Source organism: Lontra canadensis, unplaced genomic scaffold, assembly GCF_010015895.1.
Source record: "Lontra canadensis isolate GAN:19392208 unplaced genomic scaffold, GSC_riverotter_1.0 scaffold43, whole genome shotgun sequence".
Taxonomy (NCBI): Eukaryota; Metazoa; Chordata; class Mammalia; order Carnivora; family Mustelidae; genus Lontra; species Lontra canadensis.
In genome coordinates this window covers 572,886-593,276 of record NW_022631037.1, presented here as the reverse complement: position 1 = coordinate 593,276, position 20,391 = coordinate 572,886, and the positions used below count along the sequence as shown (strand labels likewise).

At 40.9% G+C, this 20,391-nt stretch overlaps 1 protein-coding gene across 2 annotated transcripts in view; it reads left to right on the top strand.

The window, feature by feature from the left end:
* The first annotated feature begins 1,908 nt into the window (after positions 1 to 1,908).
* Positions 1,909 to 20,391, top strand: part of USP32 (ubiquitin specific peptidase 32) — a 205,505-nt gene continuing 187,022 nt past the window's right edge. For both annotated transcript variants that reach the window (XM_032871855.1, XM_032871854.1), the window contains exon 1: positions 1,909 to 2,171. In XM_032871855.1, the coding sequence (XP_032727746.1) occupies positions 2,114 to 2,171 (58 nt within the window). In that variant the 5' untranslated portion in view covers positions 1,909 to 2,113. The remainder of the gene's footprint in view (positions 2,172 to 20,391) is intronic.

Sequence of the window (20,391 nt, the reverse complement as noted above, 5' to 3'; positions counted from 1 at the left end):
CTGAGCCACCCAGGGGCCCCTGTACTGTATTTTTTAAAAGATTATTTATTTATTTGGCACAGAGAGAGAGACAGTGAGAGAGGAAACACAAGCAAGGGGAGTGGGAGAGAGAGAAGCAGGCTTCTGGCTGAGCAGAGAGCCTGATGCGGAGTTTGGTCCTGAGCCCAAGGTAGACACTTAACGACTGAGCCACCCAGGCACTCCTATATACTGTATTCTTATAAAATAAGCTAGAGGTGGGGCGCCTGGGTGGCTCAGTGGGTTAAAGCCTCTGCCTTTGGCTCAGCTCATGATCCCAGGATTCTGGGATTGAGCCCTGCATCGGGCTCTCTGCTCAGCGGGGAGCCTGCTTTCTCCTCTCTCTCTGCCTGCCTCTCTGCCTACTTGTGATCTCTGTCAAATAAATAAATAAAATATTAAAAAAATAAAATAAAATAAGCTAGAGGAAAGAAACATAAGGAAAATACATTTACAGTACTACATGATATTGATGGGGGAAAATCCACATACAAGAGGACTCCTGGAGTTCAAATTTGAGTTCATCTGAGTTCAAGGGCCAACTATACCACATCTATTGATCTGTCCATTGATGGACACTTGGGTTATTTCTACGTTTTGGCTATTGAGAATAATATATATTTTTTAAAGATTTTATTTATTGATTTGACAGAGATCCCAAGTAGGCAGAGAGGCAGGCAGAGAGAGAGGGAAGCAGGCTCCCTGCTGAGCAGAGAGCCTGACTCAGGGCTGGATCCCAGGACCCTGAGATCATGACCTGAGCTGAAGGCAGAGGATTTAACCCACTGGGCCACCCAGGCGCCCCGGGAATAATATTCCATAAATATGGGTGTATAAATATGTGTCCCTCATTCATTTCTTTTGGTTATATAGTTACAAGAATCCTGGATCATATAGTAAACCTGGGAAATTCTGACACAACCTACGAGAGACATACCTTGAGGACATTATGGTAAGTCAAAATAAGCCAGACAGGAAATGAGAAATACTGTTATGATTCCGCCCATGAGGTATTTAAAAATGGTTAATTCTGTATTTCACCACAATAAAAAACAGGTTTTTGAAAAGCAAGGGGCTCTGTTGTAGGAAGTCTTGTAAGCCTCACATCTCTGGTGGGGAGCAACTCCTGGAGAGAAACTAGCTAAACCTTTTGCACATCAGCTCCCAGAGATTCTATACAAGAGCCAGGCTGAGTGGGAGGTGGGCTTGCAGACGTGAAAGGAAATCTAGAGTCAACTGGGGAATAGGGGGCAAACGGGATAACGTGAAAAGGAAGATATTCTAAACTTTTCACAAGGTTCATTTCTCCTTAGGGATCTCCCCACCAGGATTGAGAATGCTTTCGTCACAGGAAATCCTTGAGAGTCTCTTTGCTTTCACAACTACCTCCTAGCCAAGAATTCCCATACCGTTAGGAGTTTCTCCCCTGCCCTCCCCTTTCTCTCACTGCACCCCTCACACCCCTGTTTCCTAAGATTCTACCCAAGATGGGGCCAGTCCAAGAACAGACCAACCGCCAGTTGCTCCGGCCCCACCCCTCAGACTCCAGAACGGGTGGGCGGGAGAGACGGCCACGAGCGCCCCGGAAGTCGCCTGCTCAGGTGGGCGGAGGCTCCCGGGCCTTGAGCCTTGGGATTGGCGGGAAGCTGCGGGATGATGCGTTACGGGAGGGATCCAGCCCCTCCCTTACGCTCCTGCGCGCGGAGAGCGTGGGGCGGGGCGGTGTCTGTGGCCCCTGGCGGCCATTACCCGGAACAATCCCCGGCCTCGGGTCAGGTGACCCTCGGCGGGGCCGGTGGGAGGGGGGAGGGGGGAGGGAAGAGGGCGTGAGGAGGAAAGGGAAGGGAGGAGAGAGGAGAAGGGCGGAGTAGGAGGGAGGGGAAGGGGGCGGGGTGGGAGCGGGTCACGTGATTCGGCATGGAGGCGGTGGCGGCGGCCGGGAGGAGCTGCCGGGGCAGAAGCCGCACTTGTTAGTGTGGGGGGAGGAGGGGGCTGGGGGACGCCAACACCGTCACCCAGGGACGCCGAGTCGTGGGCGGGAGGGGGGTGGGGGCGAGATCAGGCTCCGACCCCCGGCCGAGGGGATGAGGGGAGCATGGGCGCCAAGGAGTCACGGATCGGATTCCTCAGCTACGAGGAGGCGCTGAGGAGAGGTGAGGGGGGAGGGGTCTGGGCGAGCTGCGGGGGAGGCCAACGACTGGCTGTCCCGGGGGTGGGTGACCGGGGAAGGGAAGGAGAGGTTGAGGGCGTGGGGCGCCAGAGGCGGAAGGGAAAGGAGGCCTGCGATGGGGAATATTATTGGGGAGAAGGGTCGGGTGGGAGCAGTGTTTGGGAATTGGGACCGTATGGAAGGGGGAGCAGCTTTCCCAGAGAGAGGGGTATCTGGTGCTGGTAGGGAAATGCCCATGCTGTTTGGTGGCGTTGTTACCCTGGATGTGTCCAGGGAAGTCCTCTCCCCCCTTTCTTGGGTGGCACCAGCCCTTCCAGCCCCTCTCATCCTTTACTGCCATTTTCTCATATCACTCCTTCATAAAACCCGACAACATCCTAAGCTCGTGGTTGGAAGGGAGAGGGGAGGCAGCTGCAAAGCCGCCTCTTTCTGCTGCTGGAAGCCCCTTCCAATTGTGGAGTCTCCGCCTTTTCCGAGGGGCCTTTGCCAGTCTCTAGGGGGCTATCATCACCCACTCCTGCCACCCCCTTACCCTTTGAGCGACTGACTTGGATGAGAAGGACCTGAAATTAAGTTGTATTTGAGGTGAGATGAGACTGGGCAGCTGGTGTTGCCACAAGACCTTGTCTTAGGTTTCATCTCCTTAGACGTTGGCCAGAGCCTTACATTGCACTTGATCCCCAGTTCTCACCCCCTCCTCCCCGCAAAATGGCATTCGGAAATCCAGCATTCTGATATTGTGTTATAGCTCCCTTTAGAGACCGGCCTTGCTGCCAGTCCTAGCCTGCTGCTTATTGGCTCTGATGCAGTGTGTTAACAGCCCCAACCCCCTACCACTTACTCTGATACCGCTGTCCGTGATCACTAAAGCACACGCTAACTGGAAGTGTCTATTGCACACTTTATGGCCGGAATGTGACTTAATTTTTCATGACTGGGAATTGAGTGTGTGTGTGTGTTTATGTATGTATGCTTGTATCTTTTCGACATTTAATGGCTATTCTTGGTAAGAGGTGAAACATTTAAGCAGGTTGGATGCTTGGCATTATTGTTAACAGGTTTCTAAATCAAGAAACCAGCCATGCTTCAGGTGATGGTGTCAGTAGCTAAGAATACAAAATACAAATTGGATTAAAAGACAGGCATTCAAAGTGAGGATTTAGTAGTTAACTCTGTCCATATGTGGGAAAAAAGATAAACGCAGAGGGACATCACCAGAAAATAGAGAATTTAGATGTATTCATTATGACCTGGCCAGAATAACAAAGATACGCTTTTTCTTTCTTTTTTCTACGGAACAGTGTAATGATTGTTCTTATGGACAATCTCCCTTGAACTTTTTTCTCAATATGAGAAATATTCCAAATTCTTGATGTGTTTCCAGCTCTAGTAGGCTAGTCATTTCCAGGATGCTGTCGAGCCTGACAGGTCTGGCCTCAGTTAGGCAATGGCTTACATGGCATGAAAGAGGACATCAGTCAAATTGGTTTATAGGTTCATGGTTCAGAAGTGTTCAGTTTCTTAACTTTGAGGGTGATGTAGCTGACATTAAAGGGATTCTAAAATTTAACTTGTATTAAACTCTACCTTGCTTACTCTCATCAAACTTAAGATTTTAGGGGCGCCTGGGTGGCTCAGTGGGTTGGGCCTCTGCCTTCGGCTCAGGTCATGATCTCAGGGTCCTGGGATCGAGCCCCACATTGGGCTCTCTGCTCCAAGGGGAGCCCGCTTTCTCCTCTCTCTCTGCTTGCCTCTCTGCCTACTTGTGATCTCTGTCTGTCAAATAAATAAATAAATCTTTAAAAAAAAGAAAAAACTTAAGATTTTAGTACCTTTGTAAATATAAGTTATGTTAATAGTTGGTGCATTTTAAACTGATTGGATTGAAGGTCATTGTTCAATTTATTATGAAGTGTTTGTTGAATTTTAAAATGAATATTTGAAAAGGTAGCAAAGGTATTTGTTAAAACCTTTTAAAACTATCCTTTGTATAAATTTATGTTTTATTAGTTTTGCTTCAGAGGAAAAGAAAAGCAAAAGAGAGAAGCATGTTGATAAATAGTATTTCTAAATGTAAACCAGGAGCTTTTTAAAAAAGTGATAATTCTTTTGAACATACTGTTTACTCTAGGGAATGTTTGATTTTATTTTAAAATATATTTATTTATTTATTTGAGAGAACATGCACATGAGTGGGGTTGGGGGGGTTAGGAGAGGGAGAGGGAGAAGGGAGAAGCAGAGAGGGAGAGGGAGAAGGGAGAAGGGAAGAAGGGAGAAGGGAGAAGCAGACTCCCCATTGAGTAGGACTCAAATCATGACCCAAGCTGAAGACAGACGCTTAACCGACTAAGCCACCCAGGTGCCCCAAGTGTTAGGTTTTACTGTAGAACTTCTTTCCTTTCTTTTTTTTTTTTTTTTTTTTTTAAGATTTTATTTATTACACCTCGAGAGAGCATGAGATGGGGAAGGGGCAGAGAGAGAGGGAGAAGTAGACTTCCCTGGGAGCAGGGAGTCCGACTTGGGGCTCCATCACTTGGACCTTGGGATCATGGCCTGAGCCAAAAAGGCAGAGGCTTAGCCAACTGAGCCACCCAAGTGCTCCTACTACAGAATTTCTTTTACTAAGATTATAGTAGGAATTTATAAAGCTTTTGATAGAGCTAAAAAATGGTTTGGGAACTTTGAGGGGCACGTGAAGAATCTAAATAGGTGTGGAAACTTCTGTCCCTAAAGTCTTCCTTGTAAGGTGATTGGGGGTGGAGGTAGGGGGAGGATTGGACAATATACTATAGGTTTCATGAATCACAATACACATAAAAAGCAAGCTTGATAAGCTACTGAAATACCTACCTGCTTGGCTTTAGTTAAAATTATTGAGCATTAAATAATGCCTAACCGTAGTTAGGTAGTATTAAAAAAAATAGCCAGCTGTATATTGCTGCAAACAAACATGAATTGCAGGCAGTTTATCTTCTAAAATGGGGCCTTGGGAATGGAGTGTTATGTTAATGACAGATAATGCTCACTGGACCTAAGTGAAGGCCCTGACTTCTCATTTACATTACAGAAGCTCTAGAAATTAGGAAGATTGGTTTTGCCTGCTGTTTTAGCTAGACTGTATGTCAGTTACATAAACATTCATAGTTTTCTGAAAGCATACCTTAAAATTTTTTTTTAAATTTTACTTAAAAATTTTTTTAAGGTAGATGTATTAGTGGTAGCTTTTATTTTTGGCCTCTTTCTATCTAGTCTTGAATAGAACACAAATAGGCTGTTCCTTGAAGGCTTGACCCTTGTTTAGAATGCTTGTATGTTCTGAAGTGTATCTACTATATTTCATGGGTACTGAGAATTTAGTAGCTGTGTTCTTCTCTTCACTTCCTCTTGCATCTGAGTTTGTGGCTAGTGTATTCCTAAAAATATATTCTAAATGTTTGGAACATAGCATTAGAAAAAACATTGAATGAAAGATGAATTGCATTTTAGAGTATTTCGGAACTCCAAGAAACCTTAAAAAAATCTCCAGTTCTTTATTCTTTCTTCCTGTTCCTCTCTCCTTTTCATCATTCTGGAAACAGAATTATAAGGCTTCCCCCTCTCCGCCCCAAGAATTGGCTGAATTAAAATTGTCCTTAGCTTTTAAACTGTGTTAATAAAGTGGGTGAATTTTTTCTAATCCCTTTAAGAGGAATTTGGCACTTATATTAGACTAAGTGGTTGGGTGATGAAATACAGCATGTCAGAAAGTATGCTGTGGTTTCACGTTTTTTGAGAGCTCCATTGCTCATTCATTCAGCAAATTTTTACTGAGCGCCGCCTGTGACTTAGGCACTGAAGAAACAAAGACAACTAAGACCCTCTCTAGGAGCATATAGTCTGGTCAGTGGGAATAAAATAGTAAAACGTCTTTTTAAAGTTCTATTTTGTGTATATTTGATATGGACAGTATTTTCAAAAAGTAGTATATATATTACTTATGAATGATTAACATATAGTATGCTAAATGCTACAGTGCTTTAGAAGAAAGTGCTATAGGGATGTAGAGTGTGTGCTGGTGTATTGGCCTGAGAGTACCTAACACTATGCATTTCGTAGTATGTGCTCAATAATTGTATGTTAAAGAATTTAATTTCTTCCATCACTTAAAGGTTGTTGTCTTTGCTAGTGGAATAATTTTGTAATAGTTTAAGATTCCAGTACTTTGCATTTTGCTTATTGTTCACCAGCCCTCATATGCTCTAAAACATTAACTCCCTAACCAAGATTTTATTCACCAAGTTTCATAGTATTAATATTAAAATTTCCCTGATATTATACTGCCTATGATGTGATGTTAGTTGGCTTAGCATAATATATCATTGTATAACTGAAAATTTAATTTCACACTTGTTACCTTCTGGGATGCACTGTTCTCTCTTATTAAAGCACTTATTTGCCTTTGTCTGAATTTATTAAATTTACCAGTGAGCTCTCTTGCATTAGGGTGGAATTACAGGTTTATGTTAAGCCATTTGCAAGTATACCTAATGAGCTGTTATTATATGTAAAGGAGAAAAATGGGACAGCTTTAAGTTAGTCTACTTATATGTAGTCACCTAAGTAATTACATAGGCGCTGTTCTTCAGAATCCTCAGTTCAACACTCCATGTAAAGTGTCCATGACAAAGAGGAGATAAATACACCAATGAACCGTGGATTTGGGGAGGATGAGCAGAATGAGGTGACATCACTTCATGGTTAATGGCCTCCCCATTTACCAAACTGAACAGCTGTTGTTTGTGTTTTCTTGTTCATTGTTTGTCTTTGTGCGTGGTTAGGGAGACCTCACAGTGACAGCATTCAGGGTTGCTTCCAGAAAGACGTATTAAGTACGGAGAGTTGGGAATGTGGTGACCAACCAATTGTTAGGTGTTTTCTCAGGAGAAGGAGAAGATTTTTGGCACTTGATTATATGGTGGGTCCCCGGAAAAGTCAGAGAAGTGATTATTATTCTTTTTGTGACTGTAGGAAATCCGTTTTTGGATTTGAAGTACTAGAGGTTAATGCTGAGAGCTGGATTAGAAGCTTTGATGTTAAGTAGCTGCAGAGGTGGAGGGATTTTATTTATGAATTAAAAGTTTGTGGTTTGATTTGGGACAACACGGAGACTAGAGGGAATTATGCTAAATGAAACAAGTCAGACAAAAGTAAATACCGTATGATTTCATTTACATGGAACCTAAAAAACAAAACAAATGAATAAACCAACAGCAACAAAGAGCAACAGGCTCATAAATATAGAGAATAAATTAGTGGTGGCCAGAGAGGAGAAGGGTGGGGGAATGGGTGAAATAGGTGAAGGAGATTAAGAGGTACAAACTCCAGTTATAAAATAATTAAGTCATGGGGATGGAAAGTACAGCACAGAGAATATAGTCAATAATATTGTAATAGCTTTGTATGGTGGCAGATGCTAACTATCCCAATCATGGTGAGTATTTTGTCACGTATATAGTTGTCAAAACACATAAAACTTAATATATTGCATGTCACCTATACTCCAATTAAATGGTTGATGGTCTGGTAATGGTACTGAGAAGACTTCAGTAGAACTGGGTAATGTTCATACCATATCCAGAAAGCATGGCTTCTCTAATCAGGGTTTGTTTATGCTTCAGCTTTTACCCTTTGGGCTTCATGATAAATGTGTTTAAATTGAGCCAATCTAAGGGTACCTGGCTAGCTCAGTCCTAAGAGCAGTGCCTCTTGATCTTGGGGTTGTGAGTTTGAAGCCCACGTTGGGTGTAGATTATTTAAATAAATAAATAAGCAGAATCTGCTTTTAAAGATTTTATTTATTTATTTGACAGAGAAAAAGAGCACAAGCAAGGGGAGAAGCTGGCCAAAGGAGAAGCAGGCTCCCCACAGAGCAAGGAGCCCGATGCAGGACTTGATCCCAGGACCCTGGGATCATGACCTGTGCCAAAGGCAGATGCTTAGCCAACTGAGCCTCCCAGGTGTCCCTCGATATCTGCTTTTATTTTATTTACTTTTAAGATTTTATTTATTTATTTGACAGAGACAGCGAGAGCAAGGGGAGAGGGAGAGGGAGAAGCAGGCTTCTTGCTGAGCAGGGAGCCGGTGTGGGCCTTGATCCCAGGACCCTGGGATCATGACACAAGCTGACGGCAGATGCCCAAGGATTGAGCCACCCACGTGTCCTCAAAATCTTTTTTTTTTTTTTTTTAAGATTTTATTTATTTATTTGACAGAGCGAGAGAGCACAAGCAGGCAGAGCAGCAGAGGGAGAGGGAGAAGCAGGCTCCCCACTGATCAGGGAGTCATGCACAGCTTGATCCTAGGATCTTGGGATCATGACCTGAGCTGAAGAAAATTGCTTAACCAACTGAGCCACTCAGGCACCCCAAAATCTACTTTTAAAAAAATAAATAAATTGAGCCGTGCCACCTCTTTTTGTATGCTGATAAATTCTTGTTGCTATTATCTAATAATAAAGATCTCTTGGAAGTCAAAGGTGCATAGTTAATTACTGACAAAAGCCTGATAAAAGGCTTTTAGAAGACCTGTCTATTCAAAGATGAAGGCCTTCTTTTAATACCCTTCTTTATTATGGATTTAGTGTTAACATGAGGCTCTTTTTTTTTTTTTTTTAATTTGTTTATTTGACAGCGAGATCACAAGTAGGCGAGAGGCAGGCAGAGAGCCCCAATCCCGGGCTCAATCCGAGGACCCTGAGATGACCTGCATCGAAGGCAGAGGTTTACCCCAATGAGCCACCCAGGCGCCCCAACATAAGGCTCTTTTGATCTCAGGGAAATCTCAAGTTTATCACTATCTTGTAAACAAGATTCAGAAAAATTGATACATCAAGACCTTGCTATATATGGTTCTTGGAGTCCTTGATACTGGACTGCATTAAAAGAAAACTGTGCTAAAGTGAAGTTTTACAGGGGCACATGGGTGCCTCAGTCAGTTACATGTCTGCCTTGGGCTCAGCTCCTTATCCTAGGGTCCTGGGTTGGAGCCCTGTGTGGGCTCTCTGCTTATCAAGGGACCTGCTTCTCCCTCTTCCTCTGCCTGTTGCTCCCTCTGCTTGAACTCTCTCTCTGTCAAATAAATAAATAAAATTAAAAAAAAAATGAAGTTTTACAGAGTAATTCTCCAGCTTCTCTTTCATTTCCATAGAGAAGTTAGATTGTTTCGGCATTGTAGCCCTTGAGGGAAAAGGCTTTTATTTAAGGTTTTTCTAATGACTCATGAAAGACTCTAAAGAGATCTGTTAGGAAAAGGACCCTTCTGTCAAAGTCCTCCCCTTGTCTTTTTTCCACCATAGTAAATGGTACCATTATTGTAACAGTTGCTAAAACCAAGAGTCTCTGGACATCCTCAATTCTTCCTCTTCTTTCACCATCTGACCTATCTTCTTATCCCCAGTTTGAGTCTGTCATCTAGTTCTGTTAGTTTGGTATCCAGTCCAGTCTTTTTACTTCTCTTCATCTTCCCTGCAACTACTCTAGTCCCAGCTGCCATCATCTCTTGCTAAGCTACTTTGCCGTGCTTTTCTGGTTTCACAGCAGCCAGTATAGTCCTGAAATTAAAATCAGATCCTGTTACTCCTTTCCTCTCAGCCTGGAAAGGCTGCCTTCAGATTTTCACAGGTCTGGCTCATTCGTCATACCTAAAGTATGAGCTCTGATGGCCACAGTGAGGCCTTCTCTTACTATCTTATACGAAGTGGGCTGTCAGTAGTGGGCTGTCAGTATTGCACTCTTCTGTGTGGTTCATTCAAAGCCTTTATCATAATATGTAATTAACATGTTTATTGTCACACATGATGGTGAATCTCCACTGCCAGGATCGGTGCAGTGCTGGGTATATTTTAAGTGCTAAGTAAATATTGGATGGCTGTGTGAAGGCATAAATATATAAATGTTAGAAGATTTGGAGAACTTGCATAATGTTTGTAAGGTTGGAGGTGAAGGATCAAGTACTGATTGGGATTGAGTAAACTAAGCCGTGTATTGATCCCAAGATTTCTTTTCCTTTAATCAACTTAAAAAAAAGGTACTAAACGTTCTGAATGATAGTTAAAAATGTAAGAGTCTTAAGTATAGTATGTAATTTTGTCTGTTCAGATATTGAAGTTTAGAAAGCTAATTAAATTCCTGAGTAGACATTAAGAGACTAGTATGGCATTAAGTATTATGTTCATGAACACTTGAGAATGTCTTTTGGTACAATATAATATTTAATAATTTTGCCCATGAAATGATTTATTTTTATACAGTGACTTTCATGTGCTTTTCATCTGTGATGACAAGTAGTGTCTTCTGACAAATGCAAGGTTAGAGTTACAAACTTTTTTGCTTAGAATGTTGTACAGTGTTACTTTGGAAGCTGAGAATAAAATTCATATCAACATAGAGTGCTCTCATTGGTTCTAAGTAGTCCAGGTGATTTAAAAATGAATTTTAGGGGTGCCTGGATAATGGGTAGAACATGTGACTTTTGAACTTGAGGTCCCGAGCTCGAGCCCCACATTGGGCATAGAGCCCACTAAAGAATAAATAAATAAAATTTTACTTTTTTTGGGGGGGGCCAAGGTTCTTTTTGTCTTATATTCCATGGCTAGTGTTCCTCCCTCCCACCTTCTTTTCTTAGTCTTTTAGTTTTAAAAGACTTTTATGACAGTGATATATGTGCATACTTCAGAATCAAATGGTTCTACAGGGTTTGTTATGAAAACAGTAGTACTGTTTTCCTCTCTCCCTTGCCAGTTTTCCTCTGCTTAACTGTCCAGTACTTTAATATTTTAAATTTATTAATTTGGTCTTTACATTATATCTCCAAATAATATATTTATGGTGATACTTTTTTTTTTCCCATTTAAGGACTATTTAACTGCATCCCACTATTAAAGATTAGGATTTAGCTCTTAATTTCACTGCTGCCTGTCCTCCAGATAGACACACGTGCTCTTTCTATAGTCCCATTTCCTCATCTTGGTGTGTGTATGCATGCGTGTGTGTGCTTTTTAAGATTTTATTTACTTATTTGTCAGAGAGAGAACACAAACACAAACAGGGGAAGCAGCAGGCAGAGGGAGAAGCAGGATCCCTGCTGAATAAGGAGCCCAATGGAGGACTCCTTCCTAGGACTCTGGGATCATGACCTGAGCCAAAGGCAGATACTGAACTGGCTGAGCCACCCAGGTGCCCTGGTATATGTATTTTAAAATTTTGGTTAAATCATTTTTCAGTGTTTACATAATTAGGTCTTTTTAAATGCTTTTCACAGCTAAGCAGTTACTAGGATTACTTTTCCTTTCCTGTATACTTGATTTCCTCCTCAATATTTCCTGCAATAATTGCCTCCTATTTTATTTGCTTAGGTTTCTATTTACCATAATTCAACCCCAAAAGTTCCAGTCCAGTTGTTAAATCTATCCCTATGTGTGGTTTTGTTTGTTTGTTTGTTTGTTTTTTTAAGAGAGATTTTATTTGAGGGAAAGATAGAGGTAGTGTGAGAGAGCATGAGTAGGGAGGAGAGGGGAGAAGCAAGCTCCCTACTAGGCAGGAAGCCCAGCATGGGGTTCAGTCCCAGGATCCTGGGATCATGACCTGAGCTGAAGGCAGCTGCTTAACTGACTGAGCCACTCATGCACCCCAAATCTGTCCATATGTTAATATACATCAGATGTTCATTCAGTTCATTATATTGGAAAATTATCTTAGAGCCTTTTGGCCTGCTCCAGGCTGTACCTATTGTCCTTATTTCACCATTATCCTGAAGATTTCCTTCACTGTTCTGTGTTGGATCTCCTGTTTTCTCTATTCCTTGTTTCCTTTCTTGACTTACGGTGTTATTTTGATGGAACTCATCCTCTGGTAGCTTCCTGAAGAGGGGTGCATGGGAGGTAAAGCTTTAAGACCTTTATTCTTGAGGTGGTACTTTCTTACTTTAATTCTTATATCTCTGTTTTTCTACTCAGTTTCCAAGAGGCTCTCCATGTTTTTTACCAAGTTATTTGAAAGTTCCTTTTTAGTAATTCTTATACTTGATCTCTGGTCATGTGGGTCTTAATTTAAGCCTTAGGGCAGATTCCTTGCATGGTCGGTTAGAAACTGAGGTAGAAACTAAATTTATTCCTCGCATGGTCGGTCAGAAACCTTGCTTTAGAATGCAGTTTTCTTGATCATGTACCACTAGGCTATAAAATTCCATGAGGGTGGGGACATGTCTGTTTTGTTCACGGCTGTATTTCTAGCAACTGCATGTTGTTTGCCTTATGTTAGCTACTCAATACAATACTCAATACAGCTTAAACTTTTAGAGAAAACTTTGTTTACGATAAATGTTCGTATGCTCATGGGTATATGCCTTGAAGCTTAAAACTCATATTTTTCTATGTATGTACATATATTTAAATGCATCTTTTGCCTTTAAAAATTGTTAGTTGTATTAAAATGTTACTGTGTTATCTTTGGCTCTGTTTTAAAGTTGGTTTTGGAATCCATTGGTGAGCAGCTGTGGTAGGAAGCTGTGGTGGGATTAGAACAGTTGTTGATTAATAAATTTGGTTTAGAGATTCTTTAGTTTATGCAAGCATCCATAAATGAAATCTTTCACTGTGTGGAGTTTTATAGATCAGAAGTTATTCTTTGTGAGAGATGCTGAGGTAAGAATACCTCTTTATAGCTAATTATGGAAGGACAAGAAATTGCTGCTTCTTTATAGGTTTAGAGGTAGTAAGGAGTAATCAATGGTGGAAGCATTTTTTTATTGTCACATCACTGGTACCACGTAAATATAAATTGAAGTTGACAGAAGATTGCCAAGCAAATATATTTAACTGACTGAACCACCCAGGTGCCTGCCAAGCAAATATATTTAAATAATGAAAGAAATAGGATATCAACTGAGTGAACACTTGGCAATAAATAACATGTTCTAGAAAAATGTTTCACTTTGAGTGGAGCATATTTTTTAATGTTTCAATAGAGTCCCAAACGAAATGTAACTTCTTTTTCTACACATCTGCTTATATATTGTATAAGCAATATGATTTGCTTATATGTGATTTACCCACAGGCCTAAGCCAGAAACTTGGTTATCATTTGAGGCTCTTTTTTTTTTTTTTTCCCCGTTCACATTTAATCTATCACGGTGTCCCTTTGATGCTACCTTATTATCTTTTGTTTCTTCTCCATCTTTAAAGTCATTGCCTTAGAAAAGGCCTTCATTTGTTCTTTGGACTATTACTAGTCTCCTGCCTTCTCAATCCATTCTTTGTATATCCACCAGAATAACCTTTCTGAAATACATGTCTTCATTTTATTCAAATGCTCATCAGTGGAAAGTACCCAACACCCTGTGGTTTGAAATCAGTCTTTAGTATTGGGAAGCCCTGGTAGTTTCTCTGATTTGGCTTCTGCCTGAACACTCTGTGCCTTTGAAATGCTGCTTCCCAGATCCTTGAAATGTCTTCCTTTATTACTTACATTCACTAAAGTGCACAAATGTTGCTATATAGCTTGATGAAATTTTAGCTATATACCCAAGCAACCACCATGCAAAACCAAGATAGAGAACATTTCCATCACTCCAGTAGGCTTTCTCTTACCCTTTCCAGGTTGATACTGCCCCTCAGAGGTAACCACTGTTTGGACTTCTGTCCTTATAGATTAGTTTCACCTAGTAATATAAATAATAAATCCTGTATAAATAAAATCGTAGAATATTTACTTTGTGTGTGCATGGTGAAATCATTTTTAAGACCAAATTTTAAGCCTTTTCTTTATCAAGTAAGGTCCTGAAAAGATTACTGGTGTCTTGAAATTAGGGCAAGTGTTTTATTTTTTTAATTCTTAAATGTTATTATTTTTTAATTTTTTTTTTTTAAAGATTTTATTTATTTATTTGACAGAGAGAGATCATAAGTAGACAGAGAGGCAGGCAGAGAGAGAGAGGGAAGCAGGCTCCCTGCTGAGCAGAGAGCCCGATGCGGGACTCGATCCCAGGACCCTGAGATCATGACCTGAGCCGAAGGCAGCGGCTTAACCCACTGAGCCACCCAGGCGCCCTAATTTTTTATTTTTTTAAAATTTATTTATTTGACAGACAGAGATCACAAGTGGGCAGAGAGAGGGGAGGAAGCACGCTCCCTGCCAAGCAGAGAGGCCAAGGCAGGGCTCGATCCCAGGACCCTGGGATCATGACCCGAGCCGAAGGCAGAGGCTTTAACCCACTGAGCCACCCAGGTGCCCCTATTATTATTTTTTTAAAGACTTTATTTATTTATTTGACAGATCACAAGTAGGCAGAGAGGCAGGCAGAGAGAGAGATGGGAAAGCAGGCCCCCCGCTGAGCAGAGAGCCCGATCCGGGGCTCGATCCCAGGATCATGACCCGAGCCAAAGACAGAAGGTTCAACCCACTGAGCCACCCAGGTGTCCCTTATTTTTTTTATTTTTTAAAAAGATTTTATTTATTTGACAGAGAGAGACACAGTGAGAGAGGGAACACAAGCAGGGGGAGTAGGAGAGCGAGAAGCAGGCTCCCTGCTGAGGGAGCCTAATGCAGGGCTTGATCCCCGGATCCTGGGATCATGACCCGAGCTGAAGGCAGATGTTTAATGACTGAGCCACCCAGGCGCCCCAAGTGTATTAATTTTGTTTTCAGAAGCTGGTGTAGTGGCTGGCATGAAATACATGCTTATTGATGAATTCACATGTGTCCTGGTCCCTGAACTGTCTGCCTCACTGGATCCTCATCCATCAAAACTAAGCCCAGGCATCAGGTCCTCTAAGTAGTCTTCCCTGATAGCACTCCTACTTTGCCTCTCCCTTTCTGCTGTCACACACTTTTATCATAGTGGTTATCCTGCTGCATTATAGCTGCTAGTTTAATTGACTGTCTACTTTATGTGAGTTCTGAAATCCTTGAGAATAACTCTGGGGCCTAGAAGGTAATTAGGAGGGCTTATTAAAATGTTGATTGAATGAATGGGACAACTTAGTGCCCTTTGAATAGATAGAAAGCTGACAGAATAGAATTAATAGTAATAATCTGGTAAATTGTATCTTTACAGGATAAATTATCATTGTTTCATGACACTTATATAATATTTCAAATGTTCCAGGAATATAAACTTTTAAAATTTGGGTAAAAAGAATACCTGCTGGCCCTAAACTAAAATTACCTGAATCCATGAAGCACTGAGTAGAAAATATGAAGGAAAAAGGAAACACAGTCTTATAGGCAATGACTTGTAGATTTGTAATTTGTTATAGTTAGGAGCTTTGATTAAATTTAGTGCTGACATTTTGCAAGTGAGTCTTGATTTGATTGGTTTTGAGACACTCAAATTTTTCATAAATAGCAGATACTTATTGGTGTGAATTGGAAGACATGATAAAATCATGGCAGAATTCCATGCAATTTTGGAACTTTTTTCAAATAATATACGTAATTTAATATGTACTTCTACTTATTTTTTTTCAGAGAAAGAGTGCACATAGGTGCGTGAGGGGGGTGTGAGTGGGGAAGGAGGAGAGGGAGAGAGAGAGAGAATCCCAAGCAAGCCCATGCCCAGCACAGAGCCTGATGTGGGGCTCGATCTCACAACCCTGAGATCATGGCCTGAGCCAAAATCAAGAGTCCGGTGCTTAACTGACTAAGCCACCTAGGTGCCCCTCTACTTAAAATTTTTTAATCTCTTAAATTTGGGCCAGATGGTTTGCTTCATTTCGTATTTCTGTGATTTCTCTTATGTGGAGTGACTTTTTCTCTACCTTCATCTATTCTAATAATTTTATATTGTACAAGGTGTTGAGCGGGCAATATGAAGCTAGATTATAAGGGGTTCATTTTCATTTGATTTCACTCATCTTTCTGGACTTCTAGATTTTGCCTAGATCTTCTCTGGAGCATTCCTGGACTATAGAGCACTTATCTCCTTTGAATTCCTATGACTCTTAATTTGTATCCTTGGTATTTGAATATTTTTGCATATATATGGTATTGTTTTATGTGTTAATTTTTAAAATGTGTATTAATTTAATCTCCCCACTTGATTTAAAGTTGGTTTTGTTTTTTAAGATTTTTATGGATTTATTTGACAGACAGAGATCATAAGTAGGCAGAGAGGCAGGCAGAGAGAGAGAGAGAGAGCCGGGGAAGCAGGCTCCCCGCTGAGCAGAGAGCCCGATGCAGGGCTCTATCCCAGGACTCTGAGATCCCCATGACCTGAGCCAAAGATAGAGGATCAACCCTCTGAGCCACCCAGGCGCCCCTGATTTTAAGTTTCTTGAGGAGGAATCTCTTTTTTTTTTTTTAATCACTTTGCATTTTTTTTTAAATGCTGTTTTTTTTTTAAATGCTGGTTTTTTTTTTAATGCTACTTTGCATTGTTTTAAGTTCAAATAGGTATTCAGCATATGCTTGATGATGGAGAGAACCAGATGGTTATAGTCATTGGTGACTTTATATAATTGTGATGTGTTGCTTTGTAAAATCAAGTTATCTTATTTAGTTTTCTTTTAAAATACATCCTTTAGGGGTGCCTGGGTGGCTCAGTGGGTTAAAGCCTCTGCCTTCGGCTCAGGTCATGGTCCCAGGGTCCTGGGATCAAGCCCCACATTGGGCTCTCTGCTCAGTGGGGAGCCTGCTTCCTCCTCTCTCTCTGCCTGCCTATCTGCCTAATTGTGATCTCTCTGTCAAATAAATAAAATCTTAAAAAAAAAATACATCCTTTAACTTTCATTTTCATGTTTTCTTCTGAACATTTAACATGTGGCTCATATCTCAAACTCCCAATTTGCAAGTTTATATGAATGTGACTGAAAGTTATAATAATAGGTCCAAGAGAACTGCACAGCATGGCAGTTCTGTATGTCCTAGAAGAATTTATTAGAAGTTAGACAATTGTCAGTTGCAATGGAATTTAGGAGACTTTTGCTCATCTTACGTATCTGTGTCATTTTGACTATTAGAGAATGCACCCAAGATGACGACTATTTATCAGTATCTCTTGTGATTCTAATATTAACATGTTTTTTCTCATATATATGAGAGAGAAAACAAAAATTGCACTAAATTATGATTTCTGATGTGATAGGAATATCGCCTTATGATCAGTATTGTATTATCAACCATATGTGTTAGAATTGTCAGGGATTTATGAAATATTTCATGTGAATTTTTGATCTTTACAAGCTCAGGTACATACATAGTTTTGTTTTATTTTCTGGCCTTAGCAATTTATTATTGTGGTTAATTATACATAAGATGAAATTTATTCTTTGAACCATTTTATTTTAATTTAGTTTCCTTAAGATTTTCCTTTTTTTTTTTTTAGATTTTATTTATTTATTTGATAGAGCTCACAAGTGGGCAAGGAGGCAGGCAGAGACAGAGAGAGGGGGAAGCAGGCTCCCTGCTGAGCAGAGAGCCTGATGTGGGGCTCAATCCCAGGATCCTGGGATCATGATCTGAGCTGAAGGCAGAGGCTTTAACCCACTGAGCCACCCAGGCGCCCCAAGATTTTACTTTTAAGTAATCTCTGTACCCAGTGTGGGGCTTGAACTCACAACCCTGAGATCATGAGTCTCATGCTATACTGACTGAGCCCCGAACCGTTTTAAATTGTATAATACAGTGTCATTAAGTACATTCATAACATTGTGCAATCATCACCAATATTCATTTCCAGAACTTGTTCATCATCCCAATTGTTGTGTAGCCCATAAATAACTCCCTGTTTTCCCTTCCCCCCAGTCCCTGGTAACCTCCATTCTACTTTTTGTCTCTGAATTTGCCTATTTTAGGTACCTCATATCAGTAGAATTATGTAGTATTTATCCTTTCATGTCTTTTTCCATTTAGCATAATGTTTTCAGGGTTCATCCATGTTATAGAATGTAGCAGAATTTCATTCCTTCTATACTGAATAATGTGCACATACCATATTTTGTTTATTCATTCATCTGTTAATGGACATTTGGATTGTTTTCACCTTTTTGCTGTTGTGAGTAATGCTGCTATGGATATTGAAGTACAAAGATCTGAGTCTCTGCTTTCAGTTCTTTTGAATGTATACCTAGGAGTAGAATTGCTGGGTCATATGGAAACTTGATGTTTCACAGTTTGAGGAACTACCAAGCTGTTTTCCAAAGTGGCTGTACTCTTTTATGCTACTACCAGTCATATATGAGGGTTATGATTTTTCCACATCCTTGACTGCACTTGTTGTTCTCTTTCTTATTTAAGCCACCCTAGTGGTTGTGAAATAGTATCTCATTGTAGTTTTGATTTGTGTTTCCTTAATGGCTAGTAATGTGCTGTGCTCGATTATATAAAAGTTATGTTTCAACTATACTGTAGTCTTTTAAAAGTGTGAAAGAGCATTAGGTCTAAATAAGCAGTATATGTACCTTAATTTAAAAAATACTCATTTTTTAAAAAAGATTTATTTCTTTATTTTGGAGAGAGCGAGTGGGGGAGGGCAGGGGAGAGAATCTTAAAGCAGACTCCCTGCTGAGAGTGGAGCCTGACATGGGGCTCAGTCCCATGACCCATGAAATGATGACCTGAGCTGAAACCAGGAGTCAGACTGATTGAGCCATCCACGTGCTCCCCAAACACTTTATTTTTAAAAAATGCTAACTATCATCCGAACTTTCAGTGAGTCTGAATCTTTTTGCTGGTGGAGGGTCTCGCCTTGGTATTGATTGTTGGTGATTTTTCAGGTTGGTGGTTGCTAAAGGTTTGGGTGGGTGTGGCAATTTCTTAAAATAAGACTACAGTGAAGTTTGCCTCATTGAGTCTTCCTTTCACAAAACAGTTTCTCTGTGGCATGTGATGCTGTTTGATAGCATTTTATTTGCCGTAGAACTTTCAAAATTAGAAGTCAGTCTTCTTAAACCCTGCTGCTGCTTTATCAACTAAGTTTATATTCTAAATCCTGTGTTGTCATTTCAACAATCTTTTTTTTTTTTTTTTTGTAGATTTTATTTATTTATTTGACAGACAGAGATCACAAGTAGGCAGAGAGGCAGGCAGAGAGAGGGGGAAGCAGGCTCCTCGCTGAGCAGAGAGCCCGATGCGGGACTCTATCCCAGGACCCTGGGACTATGACCTGAGCCGAAGGCAGAGGCTTTAACCCACTGAGCCACCCTCAACAATCTTTTTTTTAATAGTTTATTATTATTTTTTAATAATCTCTACAGCCAGTGTGGGACTTGAATTCATGACCCCAAAGTCAAGAGTTGCATGTTCTTCTGACTGAGCTAGCCAAGCACCCGTCAATGGCCTTCACAGCATCTTTACAAGGAGTAGATTCCATCTCAAGAGACCACTTTCTTTGCTCATTAGTAAAAATTAACTTCTCACCGGTTAAACTTTTATCATGAGATTGCAGCAATTCAGTTACATCTTCAGGTTTTTTTCTGATTATAGTTCTCTTGCTGTTTCCACCACATCTGTACTTTCTCCACTAAACTGTTGAACCCCTCAGAGTCATCCATGAGGGTTGGAATCAACTTTTTCCTAACTCCTGTTAATGTTGATATTTTGACCCATTCCCATGAATCTCAAATGTTCTTAAGAGCATCCAGAATGATGAATCCTTTCCAGAAGGCTTTTAATTTACTCTGCCCAGATCCATCAGAGAAATCACTTTCTATGGGAGCTATAGTCTTACAAAATGTATTTTTTTTTCTTTTCTTTTTTCTTTATTTCATTTTTTAGAGCGAGAGCATGAGCGAGGGAGGGGCAGAGGGAGAGAGAGAATCTTAAGCAGGCCTCATGCCTTGCATGCAGAGCCTGACATAGGACTTGATCTCATGAGTCCGAGAACGTGACCTGAGTCAAAGTTAAGAGTCAGATGCTAAACCAACTGAGCCACCTAGGCACCCCTGTTTTTAATTTTTTAAAGTAAACTCTGGGGGCGCCTGGGTGGCTCAGGGGGTTAAAGCCTCTGCCTTCAGCTCAGGTCATGGTCCCGGGGTCCTGGGATCAAGCCCTATGTCAGGCTCTCTGCTCAGTGGTGAACCTGCTTCTCCCCCCGCCCCCCGCCCCCTGCCTGCCTCTCTGCCTACTTGTGATCTCTGTCTGTCAAGTAAATAAATAAATAATTTAAAAAAAATAAAGTAAACTATGCCTCCAGCATGGGGTTTAAACTCAGGGGTCCTGAGTTTAAACCCC